Source organism: Apaloderma vittatum, unplaced genomic scaffold (genome assembly GCF_000703405.1).
Source record: "Apaloderma vittatum isolate BGI_N311 unplaced genomic scaffold, ASM70340v1 scaffold16087, whole genome shotgun sequence".
Taxonomy (NCBI): Eukaryota; Metazoa; Chordata; class Aves; order Trogoniformes; family Trogonidae; genus Apaloderma; species Apaloderma vittatum.
The window spans coordinates 1960-15838 of record NW_009724671.1 but is presented as its reverse complement, the minus strand read 5'-3'; the positions used below and the strand labels follow the sequence as shown (position 1 = coordinate 15838).

The following is a 13879-nucleotide window of genomic DNA, read 5'->3' as shown; positions in this document are numbered from 1 at the left end:
AATGATTCTGTGATTCTGTGAACTTTCATTGAACAGTCCACAAACATCAATGATTTGTAAAATCCATGCAGTGAATTCCTTATAAAAAAAAAATCACAAAAATTCAAATTACTGGCAGGCAGTTTGTGACCAGAAATTTGACCGCATTCATTTTATCATATGAAGCATTCATTATTAATTTTTCCATTAGTTGCACAGATATAAAATATGCTTTGGAGCCTTCTAATAAGGAAGCGTCAAATCACTGAAATTTAAGTAGACGTTATCTTTGGGAAGAGCTGACACTAGAAATCTCTGTCAATTAAAGATCCTTTTCTTTTAAAACCCTCTAAATTTTAAAAGCTGCATCTCGCTGTTTTCCTGCTTGATACTCAGCAGTGTGTTCTTTAAAGAGCTGTATTGCATTCACGTTTTTATTAGCAGCAAGGTAATTGGTAAGATTTATCAGTAAGAGATTACTGATGTATATAATCTGAGATGAAATGCAAGTTTGTTTAATCTATTAAAAATAAAAAAGACGGTTTCCTTTATAAATCTGTACTGGTTTTAGTATGTGCAGACGCACAGAGGGATTATGATGAAAGAAATGGAACATGGCAGTGATGAAGCACATGCGTGTGTAGAGGTTGACCCAGTTCTGCCACTGAATCAAGCTGTTGACAGTTCTTATCTTTATTTCCCACATATTGCAAAGTTCCCTGTGTCTTCTTAGGTGCAGGGTTTTTTTACCCTTTTATAAATTACTTAATTGCTCAGTATAAAAGGTGTAAGAGAGAAATAGAAATATCCTTCTGTGAAACGCAGTTCTTTTAAACTATATGGGCTTAATTTTCTTTTTACATGATATTTACACATTTAAAACACTATGTAAAAAAGCATTACAGATTTGGGGATTTTTTTAGAATAATGTATTTGCTGAAGGTCAACACATGAGAAAAAGTTATTAAAAATATGCTGATTCCTTTCATGGTAAATTTTTTTAATTATTGGTATTGATTACAAAGGAATAGGCATTTACCATTTCTTTTCTAATTTCTATTATCCTTATCCTTGCTGACAATGTTTACTTTAATAGGCCAGCACAAACTTTCAGAAGAGATTAAACTGAGCTGCATGCATTTGGTTGCCCGGTGTCTGTACAAAACAATGATATTGCTGGTCTCTGCCTACTTAATTTGAATATTAAATACTGCAAACTTCATGTTGATGGAAAGGCATTGTTTATAGGATTGTGTGATTTCTAGCTTCAGATGGAGAATGCTAATATTATAAGGTTGCCTTTGCACTTATTTTACTTTAAAGTCCATTTCAAGCTGATATTAAAGACGGTAATGTAGCAAGCTGGCTTGGAAACAAAGCACAGGATTCGTGTATACTAAAATCTTTATCAATATGGTAAATTTGCATACTTAATAGAACAATACATGAATTAAATATGGGTTATCATTTGTTATGTAAACCTGTACTAAGTTTAAGAATTGCAAAATTTATATTAATGTCTATCTGATGAAGCTACACAGATTTTAGATGTGTGTAACTCAGCCAATTTTCTCTATTCTCCGTTATATGAATGAGGAGTAACCAGGCTGTGTACATTTGTGTTAAACTCAAAGGGAGCAATCAGCCAAAAGTAGATTGTAAAATATAATTGGTTTAAATGAGACTATCACACTTCTGAAGTGCAAACAGTTTAGCCTAGAGAGTTCACATATCCGTATTTCAACAGGATTCGGTAGTGATGTACAGCTAGAAAGGGAATAATGACTCCAGGGTCCTGTATGCGTTGGAACAATTTCAGATGAATTTATCTGTTCTTTGAAAATATTTTATACAAGAGTACTGGCTTGCCACATTCTTAGGGGAAAAAAATAGAAGAAACTCAAGAACTTGACAGACAGCTATATGCCTTCAGGCAATTATTTGCCAAAATGTGATTTTTATGCTGAGACCAATGGTTATCTAGGTTTATGTCCTCTCCTGCCAGAGAGCAGTATGGAGAATTAATTTTTGAGATGTACAATGATGCTGTGGTTTGTGGTTTCTCATGTCGAAATTTTCACTGCAAAGTTTGTATAAATGTATTAAGCATCCAGCGAAGGAAATAGAATCATAGAATCATTCAGGTTGGAAAAGACCCTTGGGATCATCGAGTCCAACCATTAACCCTACTCTAGAAAGTTCACTCCTAAACCATGTGCCCAAGACCACATCTAAAAAACCTTTAAACACATCCAGGGATGGTGACTCAACCATCTCCCTGGGCAGCCTATTCCAATGTGTAACTACTCTTTCTGTGAAAAATTTGTTCCTAATGTCCAGTCTAAACCTACCCTGTTGCAAAAAGTCTTCCCAAATCAGAAAAGTCTTTGATCTGTTATAAAAGAGGAAATGGGTTACTGCTACCCTCTGTGCAGCAGCAGCCCAGTTCACTGTCAAGTGGTAGCTTGTGCCTGTGGAGAGGAGAGGCCGGAATCTGTTCTCCAAAGGCAAAAGGAGGAGAGGAATTGGTGTTTAGGAGATTCTTGCCTCCTATTCTCTAGCAGATGAGAAAAGAAATTGCTGACTCGCACTCTACAGCTCTCCAGTGCATCTTCTCAGATCAGCTGGTCGGATGCCATTTGTTAATAAGATTTGATCATAAGGGTACAAGCTTACCTAAAAGTAAATATACTGTAAGGCAGTGCATCTACTCCTTTAGAGATAAACAAGAAAAAAGACAGTACTGCAGTTGCATTTATTAATAAAGATCAGCAGTTCCTGCTGTGACATTGTACCTTGCTTGTGAGCCCTGCACAACAGGTATTAGAACCCACCTCAGGCAGGTCGTGGAGAGCCCTCAGAGCTCTGGCTTGCTGGCTCACCATCTGAGAGACGTGAAAAACCTGCCCAGAGCGTCGGCATGAATGTACTTCTTCCCTTGGCCAGCAATGAGTGATCCTGCCTTATTTAATTCCTCCTCAGAATTTGTTTGCGCATGCGTTGTGATTGCACAGTGCTGAAACTTTAAATGTTAAAACAAGTAAATAACCTGTAGTCTTACTCCTAGTGAGAGAACAGACTTACAGGTAAGTGGTTGTAAAACATCACTGGTAACATTCAACCATTCTCAGCATCAGGGATAATTTTGGGTGTAAGAAGGAAAGCATAGCATAAGGCCATTTTTTTAATCAGAAACAACTCCAGATTACTTATGTTTTCACAGTTGAACAACCTTTCCTTATTGCTGTGAGAGATAATATAATTTATGGAATTTCTCTGAACCCTGAGGAGAAGACGAATGATGCTATGGTTCCAATAGCAGGAGTTGAAAATGGTGTTGATGTTGATTTTGATGATTCCGAACAGATGATTTATTGGGTTGAAAATCCGGTAAGTTAGTATTTGTGTTCAAAATATGCACTAAAATAAGACTTTGTATTTAAAAATAATGCTTATGACTGAAATATATTAGTGTTGCAGGTGAGACTATTGATAAATATAACTGAAGGGAATGAAAGGGGGTTTGGGGTTGGAGTGACAATAACATTACAAAGAAAATACATGCATCTACTCTAAGCACTTTTAATTTAGGAACATAGTAGAGAGGCATCTTTTTTTTTAAATGGAAGAAAATGGTTGAAGTCACAATGATTTCCAAGTTCACATATGAGACTTACAGATCTAAAAAATAGTTTGAAATTTTTTTTGATGGTTTATTATAATTGTTTGGCTAAGCATTTTTAATGCTTGTACTGAACTAGTAAACTTGTGTTCCCTAAGGCTAACTTGCCATAAAAAAACCCCAATTTTTGCAGGGTGAACACTTCAAAAAAAAATAAATTCTGTCAGTCTAGGAGCTGTATGTGTTAGGCAACTGCTGATTTAACAATGCATGTTCACTCTTGGAAACTGAAAAGCAGTTCTTTTTTGAAGAAAAGCAGTGATTAGGTATTGGAGAAGTATAATGGTAGATAAGGAGGTTTCTGTAGTTACACTTTACAGAAACAATTCACATATTTTACAGAAACAATTCACACTAACTTGTTACCCTTTCATTCACATGAGATTTATGTTTGTGTTTATTTTTATTTCCCAGCCCATTTCCCTTACATTTTGCAGGTTTCAAGTAAAAATAAGTTTTAAAAATCACTCAATTGAAAGCCTTTTCTGAGTAACCCATAAAGGAATTATATTTTGTTTAATTATTTATTCTTTTAAAGTTAGAATGTCTAGTTCCCATGAAGTATTTAAATAGACATACTGAAGCAAACCTTTGCCCAAGGAGCTAGATAAATACTCAGGAATCTATTTGATCCTCCATGCAGCCTGAAAAAAATTTTCTTGACAAATCTCAGCCAGCAGGTACAGCTGACTTTTGTAACAGGTTGAACAGTTCTGTAGGAGGTCATGGGCTGGTACATCCATGAAGAGAGCTGGCAATGAAATGCCAGGTGCCTCTGCAGGCTGAGTGCTGGGGTTTAGTCGGGTTTTGAGCTTTGGCCTGACAAATGGGTGACTGTGGGCTCTGCTCATGTAGTTGGAATAGGACAGTGGTTTTTGCTCTTGGCATTTTTTCACTTCTGTTTTCTTTTTTTCCAAGGGTGAAATTCACAGAGTGAAGTCAGATGGAACCAACAGGACAGTTTTTGCTCCAGCAGCTGTTATTGGTGCTCCTATTGGTCTGGCATTGGACTGGATATCTGCAAACCTGTATTACAGTAACCCAGGGACACAGTCAATTGAGGTAATTATTTAGAGAGGGACAACTGGAAAGTAAAACTGTAGATTTTTGACTGCTACGTATGTATTTTTTTAGTAAAAAACTGAAATTAGATTTATTTTAAAATGCAAACAGCCTGTAGAAAAATACTTTACAAGCTTGAAGAGATAGATCAAAATTTGAGCAGAGTCAAAAAGTTCGAAAGCATCATATTCTGAGAACTTTATTTGTGCGTGTTTCTGGTGTTTGACACACAACCTCTCTGATCACTAGAGTTTCTATTATTATTACTACTATTCTCAGTTCAAATCAATAATCCCAAAGAAGTGCCTTGTGTCATAAGGGAATGTTGCCATCAAATGCAGTAAGATCCACTTGCAAATGCTTTGATATCGTATTATGTAGCTTTCTGGTGATTAGCAGTCTAATGGTAGGTGAAGGATAAAGTTGCAATTTAGTGTAAGGAAATAAAGGATAAGCAATATATAATATAGAAATGGCTGTGAATAAGCCCAGTCATTAATGTCCTTGTTCCAAAATGTAAATACATGCTATTAAATTAAAAGGCAGCAAATTTAAACAAATAAAATTGATACTTCCTAAATAAGCATTTGATCAACCTGTTCAGCCAGTAATACTTTCAAGATATTATGGAAGCTGAAAGAGTAAACCATGACAGCATCACAGGTATAAAAATAGTTAAGTCCACCCAGCTGGCAGCTAAATACAAAACAAAAGGTTCAAGGGTCGAGTCTAAGAACAAGGTGGCTTCACTTACCAATTATCGTCAAGCGGAAAAAACAAGAGTCAACTTGGGGGGAAAATACAACCCATGACTTAATTTAAACAACGCACCCACCGCTAATTTACCAATTAGATCAGAGTAGGATAATAAGAAATACAACCAGATCTTAAAGGTACCTTCCCTGGAACCCTCCCTTCTTTCCGGGTTCAGTTCTGCTCCCCATTTCTCTGCCTCCTCCCTGCCAGCAGCGCAGGGCGACAGGGAATGGGGTTGTGGTCAGTCCCTCACGTACTGTCCCTGCTGCTCCTTTCTCCTCAGGGGAGGACTCCTCTTCCCTTGCTCCAGCCTGGGGTCCCGCCCACAAGTCCTTCCCAAACTTCTCCAACACAAGTCCTTCCCACGGGAAGGAGCTGCAGCTCCTCACGAACTGCTCCAGCGCAGGCCCCTTCCGCAGGGTATGGTTGTCCCAGTGACAGACGGCTCCAGCGCAGGCTTCCCTCAGTCCTGGCCGCCTTTGGAGCAGTGCCGGCCCAGCCTGCAGGCAGGATTCTGCTCCACTGTTCATCTCCAGGGGCCGCCTCCCCACAGGCTGCGGCAGAATCTGCTCCAGTTCACCTCTCCCTCCCCTTCCTGGCTGACCTCGTTTGTCTGCACGGTTGTTCCTCTTACATCCCCCTCCTCTCTGAAACAAAAGCAGTTGCCAGGAATGCTTTTCCCCACTTAAATATGTTTATTGCAGAAGTGCTGATTGGCTCGGCCTTGGCCGGAGGCAGGTATGACTTGTAGCTGGGGGAGCCCCTGGAAGCGTCTCTCAGAAGCCATCCCTATCGCCCCCCACTACCCAAACCCGCCAGACACAACCCCAACTTAGACACTCGCTTGTTAACACAGGGTGGTTCTAAGCTGCAAGCAGCACATTGAAAGGGTGTGTGTTAGAGAAGGGAGATGGTTGGAGTACAGAACAACGTGCTTTTCCTTCATGCTAGTTAAAATAGTCTTCTGCAATTTCAGCTCTGGGGATTTAGGCTTCCTGCATTTAAAGTGAAAATCTGTCATAAGGTCTATATTACGTGCTCTGCTGATTTTGGTATTTCCATAGGTCCTGAAGCTGCACGGTGACGTCATGTACAGGAAGACTCTGATTACCAATGACGGTACCTCTCTGGGAGCTGGCACACCAATTGGTTTGACAATTGATCCAGCAAGAGGGTAATTTTCCAAAATTGCTGTTATCTTTCCACATGAGTATATTCTCAATTTTTTTTTTAATTTTTATGGTCTTCAGCTTCCATCCTCTATTTGACATGGTTTTGTATTTTTCATATTTGTACAGAACTTATTTACTCTGTTTAAGCCACAGAAGATAATTGCATGGCTTCATAACTTGCTGCATAGCTGTTCGTTCTCATTAATTTACTATATGCTTATTTATATGGTAATTTTTTTTAACTAAAAAGGATCTCAGAATATTCCGATTGTGGAAGAAAAAAAAGTTCTGAAAAATGGGAACCCCAAGTAAAGAGAACTATGAAGTCTTTATAATTTCTTATATTGTCAATTTTGAGGCCTATCTAGAGCAGAAAGACACACTACATCAGAAGAATGTCACATGTTAAATAGTATAGCGCTAAATACAAGTTTACTGTTTCCTCCCAAGAAGAGCTATAACTTGCTTTTTTCGAACAGGATATTCAAAATTGCAATATGATGTGCTTTTATTTTTTTTCCCCACAAGGTAGTTATGGTCATAGGCCCATATTCGTAATGAGCCAGTTCAGCTCATGACTTGGCAGGCTTTCAGAGGAATTGATGCCTGGCTTTTTGTGTCCCTAACTGTGAGTCTGGCTGCTACATGCTCTTCAGCAACTGAGGCCAGAGTGGTGCATATATTCCCCAGAGCCAAATAATGCAATTTCATTCCATATAGATTTTTTTGAAATTGTAGTTTTAATTCCAGATTGGAACCAAACTCATTGCTAAAACCTTGCAACTGTCTGAAACAGAATTATTATTTCCCTGCTTTCTTATTGTAGTCCTAACGCTCTGCTAAGTTTACCTGCTGACAATATTGTGGGATGATAGAGATGAGGTTATGGATTTCTGAAAATTATTTAGCAGGCATTGTTCTCTTTTTTCAAGAGAACCATGCATTTCTCTCTTTTTTTTTTTTTTTCCCAACAGACCAAGCATTTTTATCATTCTGGTCTGTTTCAAAGTGATCTCTGTTTGGTATGTGCTGAAGTATTGGCTGATGAAGAAGAGAGATTTAAGCATATACTCGAGTGGTTGTGATCTGTTAATCTCTGCTATCAGTTTTGCTAACAGATGTGATCATGTGTGTTACAGGAAGCTGTACTGGACAGACCAGGGAACTGACAGTGGAGTTCAAGCAAAGATTGCCAGTGCGAACATGGATGGATCAGGCATACAAACCCTCTTCACCGGCAACCTTGACCATGTGGAGTTCATTACCATTGACATTAAGGAACAAAAATTGTACTGGGCTGTCACAAGCACTGGAGTGGTAGGAGATGATATTTTTTTTACCTGTTCATCTATCTCTGCCTCTGTGGTTCACACGAGTAATTTAGTTGCTTTAGTTTACTTAGGGAGTAACTGGGAGTTGCAGGACTGAGCAAAATCTCAATAACTGTTGTTAGCAATTTTCATTAAAAATATATGATGAATTAGGATGAAAAACCAGAAATAACTATTGACATCCTGCTGACCCTTTCCTTCCTTGTACATAAAGATCCCACGTATGAAGAGATTTTAGTAGCCTGTGTGGCATTTTAATTTTGTGTTGTAACATTGAACTTATTATTATAGCAAAAATAATATTAAGCTTTAACTGATTTTTTAGATTGAGAAAGGCAATGTGGATGGTACAAATCGTGTGACCCTGGTGGTTCATCTTTCTCACCCATGGGGAATTGCTGTTTATGATACCTTTCTGTACTATACTGATCGAGATTATGAAGTTATTGAACGAGTTGACAAGTCCACTGGAGCAAACAAAATAGTGCTGAGAGATAATGTCCCAAGACTGAAGTGCCTACGTGTATATTACAGAGACAGTGAGTATTTGCTAAGAGGTATTTCAGGATATCCAGCTTGTGAAAACTCAAACTTCCCTCAGAGACAAAATGTGTGCTTTCAAAGGAAACGTTTTGATTAGACTTTCAGGCAAAGTGTGAGAAGCATTTTACCTGGTTTGGGTACAGAGATGTTCCACCATCCAGTTAAGGTATCTATTGGCATGTGTAGTTTTACTAAAATATTCTCAGTGTAATATTGACTAAATAACACATTTTGTTCCTTTGGCTTCAAGTTTATTTATCTGCTTCATCTCGTTCTTGGCCCCGTTGATCTTAGGTGACAAGAAACCAGCAAATGCATTTGTAACACTTATGTGCTAAAATGTGCAGTGATTAAGATTTTTATTTTTGTCAGCTGGTTGTTAATACAAGTATATAATGCAAGTCTATGGATTTGGTTATATATCCATGGGAGTTGGTGATGATGCAGTTCACGATTTTATGCCTCGCCATGTGTGTCTTTCACAGATTCTGCTGGTTCCTCAAATGGCTGCAGTAATAATATGGGAGTTTGTCAGCAGCTCTGCCTTCCTGTACCTGGTGGATTATTCTCCTGTGCCTGTGCTACTGGCTTTCAGCTAAATCCTGACAACAGAACTTGTTCCCCTTACAGTTCATTTGTAGTTGTTTCTATGCTTTCTGCAATTAAGGGATTTAGTTTAGAGACATCTGATCACTCCGAAGCCATGGTACCACTGGCAGGAAGAGGTATGTGAATTCTATATTAGGAAAAAAAATCTTATGATGCCTAGTATTTTGACTTTTCTTGCTGCCATAGCATGTGTTTTAAATAAGTTACTTTGTGTCAAAGATAATAAATTATTACTTTTCACAATATTTCAGGACGAAATGCACTTCATGTGGATGTTCACATGCCCTCTGGTTTCATTTACTGGTGTGACTTCAGTAGCACAATTTCCTCTCAGAATGCAATACGTAAAATTAAACCTGATGGTTCTTATTTTAGAAATGTTGTAACAAATGGAATAGGACGAAATGGGATCCGTGGCATTGCAATTGACTGGGTAGCAGGTAAGCATAGCTGGATTTAGAAGAATGTTTTTCTTTATGGATTTTTGAAATTTTTAGACAAACATAAATGAATCCTCCTGGAACTTTTTGAATGGAAGCCCTCTGATTCTTGTGTGTCTATGGACTGATTTTAAATCAAGAGGAAGTAATGAACAGCTCTTGTGTTTTTAGATGTGTGTAAAAATGAAGAATTATCAGAGCAGGTGTTTAGAGCCTTTTCTCTCATGATGCTTACATATTTGTTGTAGGTCTCTCTTCTTACCTCTGCATTCATAAGTAGCTGTTATCCAGTGTACTACTGTACTTTACTACCATAGTGAAAAACATATAGCAGAAAATAGTGCACAGAAGTTGTCTGATGACATTGATAATAAGAAAGAAGGACCCTTCATCAGATTGCTGTGTACAAATCCTATAAATTATAATGAAAACAAAAAAAACCCCAAGAGAAATACTTTGTCTTTGAGCTTTAATTTCCCTGCTGGAACTTCCTGTTCCTATTCAAATATATTAGGCATTGAAATACTAACTCCTAAGTATTCATCAACTCTAAGTAACTGACCATTGCCATTAATACCTTTATTTTGTAAATATGCATGTTATATATATATATATAGTTGTGTGTGTTTTGCGAAAGTTCTTCTGTTGATGGATAAGCTTGTTGGGATGAGTTTTAGAGTAATCCTTTGGCATATACACTTAATTTAGTTACTGTGTAAAGTGCTGTGCCACTACATGGATTTTGTAGTTGTGTAATGTAAAACATAAAGAGATAAGATTATGGAAGGGCAGAACAAAGGCTTAGATTTTTAAGGGGAAAAAAAAGTAAACCTAAAGAACCACTGTAGTCAATGCACTTCTGATATTATACCACTGATTTTCACCATGACAATCCGTGAGAATTTAGAAATTAAGTGACTGCTGTAAGCTTGGATGTCTCCTTTCTCATTCTTCAAAGTGTAGTTAAGTATTTAATGCATCCAGCTACTGACATGTTTGTGGATATTCATTTTATGATTTAGTATTTTATCAGTTTATGTTTCTTAGTTGTAGATACTATGTACTAACTTTCTGATTTGTTTTTCTGCCTTTTTTTTTTAATTCTTCTTTAACTACAGGAAATCTTTATTTTACAAATGCATTCCTGACAGAGACTTTTATAGAAGTTTTGCGTTTAAACACAACTTACCGCCGTGTTCTGCTTAAAACTACCATAGATATGCCAAGGCACATAGTAGTTGACCCCAAAAACAGGTATCTGTTCTGGGCAGATTATGGGCAGAATCCGAAGATTGAACGTGCCTTTCTTGACTGCACCAACAGAACAGTTCTTGTGTCTGAGGGCATTGTCACACCTCGTGGGTTGGCCATAGATCACAGCAATGGCTACATTTACTGGGTGGATGATTCCTTAGATATGATTGCAAGAATTCAGCCTGATGGTGGTGACGTTGAAATTGTGCGTTATGGCAGTCGCTATCCAACTCCGTATGGTATCACCGTCTTTGGAAATTCTATGATCTGGGTAGATCGGAACCTGAAAAAGGTCTTCCAAGCCAGCAAGGAGCCTGGTAATACTGATCAGCCAACAGTAATACGAGACAACATTAATTGGCTAAGAGATGTTACCATTTATGACAGTCAGTTCCAGTCGCGTTCGCCCCTTGATGTCAACAACAATCCGTGTTTGGACAACAATGGAGGCTGTTCTCATCTGTGTTTTGCCCTGCCTGACACGCAGACCCCCCAATGTGGTTGTGCCTTTGGAACACTGGGCAGCGATGGAAAGAGATGTTCCATTTCAACTGATGATTACCTGATTTTTGCTCTTGAGAATGCCCTCAGAAGTATCCACCTAGACCCTGAAAATCACAGTCCTCCCTTCCGCACAGTCAACGTGTTAAGAACTGCAGTGGCGCTGGATTTTGACAGCATAAACAACCGAATATATTTTACACAGAGTTATCCTTCAGGAACAGGAAGAATCAGTTATGTTAGTATTTCCTCAGGAATTGGCTCTCCAACAGTAGTTGCGTCTGGTAAGTGCACGATATGTGATACAAAATAGTTAGATATTGAAAAAAATGTACTGCAGCACCTAGCACTAGCTCAGTGGGTATTTTTAAGCTAATTGTCAAGGTAGACTGTTTAGTCAAGATACCTGATGATATGCTCTGTTTTTGAATCTTCTCAGTTTTTTTCCTCTTCTGAGGTCCTTATTTCATCTTGCTCACAGTAAAAAGGAAATATAAAGGTAGTTAAATATTATTATAAATGCATAATTATGTGAAATTAATTAAAATTATATATAGTAAATTCCTATTATGGAGTGAGGGCTGATTCCTGCTAGTTGGAGAATAACAAGCAGAACTTAGGTCTGTGTGAGGAAAAGGTCTTTCTAAACCTACTGCGTACACAGGACTGCCTGAGTATTAGCTCTTCAGATTTTTAAATAGACAAATTTGCATTGACACTAATGGCATTTCAAAGAGATCTTTGGTGTTGCCACATTGTAATAGGTGAAGAGTATTGCAATTTCTCAGGAAACTGTGCTGAACTCACGTGTGTTTGCTTGCATGTGTCTAAGACCTGGGGACTCCCGATGGCATAGCCTTTGACTGGATCAACAACAGAGTTTACTACAGCGACTACCTCAACCAGACAATCAGCTCAATGGCTGTGGATGGATCTAACCGCACAGTGATTGCCCGAGTTCCACGACCAAGAGCCATCGTATTAGATCCCTGCAGAGGGTATGTGTTGCACTTTGTATGCTTTGGCTGCCGGTGGAACTACAATTTAGACTTTGATGAAGGCTGCCAGATGCTTCCTGTTCTGAGCCCTAAGTTCCAGCTGTGCATAACCATCCTAGATCAAATTCTTTAGATTTAAATTTTTTAAGCTGATCTCAGCCTCAAAGATTTGAATTTTCTTTTGAGATTTTTAGAACATGTGTGAATGTACAGTGCATGAGGCTCCACTTAATGAGGGTGCGAACCAAGTGCTGGGGGTAAATAAATGAGAATGATGTTCAAAGCAGGTATTTATCAAACAACTAAGTGTCCTCCGTTTGCTGTGTGAGGCAGAAAAACAAAGGCTATTGAAAAAAGGATTTCAAGAATATCATATTATGATAGTCAGGTGGCACTGACAAAAGATATCTGTTTAGAATCTTAAATAATCTTTTCCTTCTTCTGTTGTATTTCATGAGTACCTCAGAAGGATTCTTGTTTCAGTGTCAAAACATTTCCTTAGAGGCTGGGGCCTTTACTGTGTTATACTGTATTTCTAATTTCATTGCTAATTACGCTGTATTTCACGTGAAAAAGATTAGAAAGAGATTAATTGACTTTACTGGATTCTCATAGGAGGTGGAAAAACCTTTCTGAAGTTCACTTCAGTGGACCCCAGTGATCCCTGCTAGAAGATACCCTTGTCAGTGTGGTTCATAATGCAGGAAGAAGTTACTTTTTTCACTGCACACTTCAGTGACGGGCACCAGGATGGAAATACCATGGAGCACATAAGAGCTTTGTGAACTTTATTTGCATAAAATATAACCTTGCAATCATGTTGTTGACAGGTATATGTACTGGACTGACTGGAGTTCAAATGCAAAGATAGAAAGAGCTACACTTGGAGGAAACTTCAGAACACCTATTGTGAGCACCAATTTGGTCTGGCCAAACGGACTTACCCTGGACTATGAAGAACAGCAGCTATACTGGGCTGATGCAAATCTGTATGTATTGATAACACATTTGGTGGTTTACATCTGTTTAATTTTTAATAGATCTATTATTTATTTTTCCTCATTTTTTCATCATGTCAACTGGATTTGGTATTCTGTATTATAGTATATTCAGAGTTACTTAACAGCAATGCAATGTGAAATCCTGATGTTGATGTGGAACTACTGTGCAGTAAGAAGTTTTGTTGTGCCATGGTGTAGATTTACTCCACTGCTTTGTGGTATTTTTACCCACTGACAGTTTGTTTGTCTTACATGCAACTCAGGACAATCCCAGTGCCCATTTTACATCATTTGTTGTTTGTGGTTAACGTCCGTCACCTGTGAAACTTGGCGTGATGTTCTTGCTGCTGCCTACGAGACAGAACTCCACCCTTCAGTTTATGCCACTGAAATTACTGCTGTGAGATGAAAAGTTTATTTAAAAAATTTAGTCTGTATCCATTCAAATTCACCCATGGTCTTAGAGAAATCACTGCAGCAATCGGACCTTTCCCATCTGGTTCTTTTGGTATAGCGGTTCTTCTGCAGACTTCTTTTCTGTGACAGAAAAA

At 38.2% G+C, this 13879-nt stretch overlaps 1 protein-coding gene across 1 annotated transcript; it reads left to right on the top strand.

Annotated features, from left to right (window-relative positions):
• Nucleotides 1-3202: 3202 nt before the first annotated feature.
• Nucleotides 3203-13316, top strand: LRP2 (low density lipoprotein receptor-related protein 2; the record flags this gene model as incomplete). The annotated part of the gene is made up of 10 exons (XM_009872613.1): nucleotides 3203-3369; nucleotides 4580-4723; nucleotides 6544-6653; nucleotides 7791-7968; nucleotides 8308-8539; nucleotides 9011-9250; nucleotides 9386-9574; nucleotides 10693-11613; nucleotides 12162-12327; nucleotides 13158-13316. Coding segments are annotated over 10 exons (2506 nt in total), but the record flags the coding sequence as incomplete, so codon positions are not given.
• Nucleotides 13317-13879: the final 563 nt, after the last annotated feature.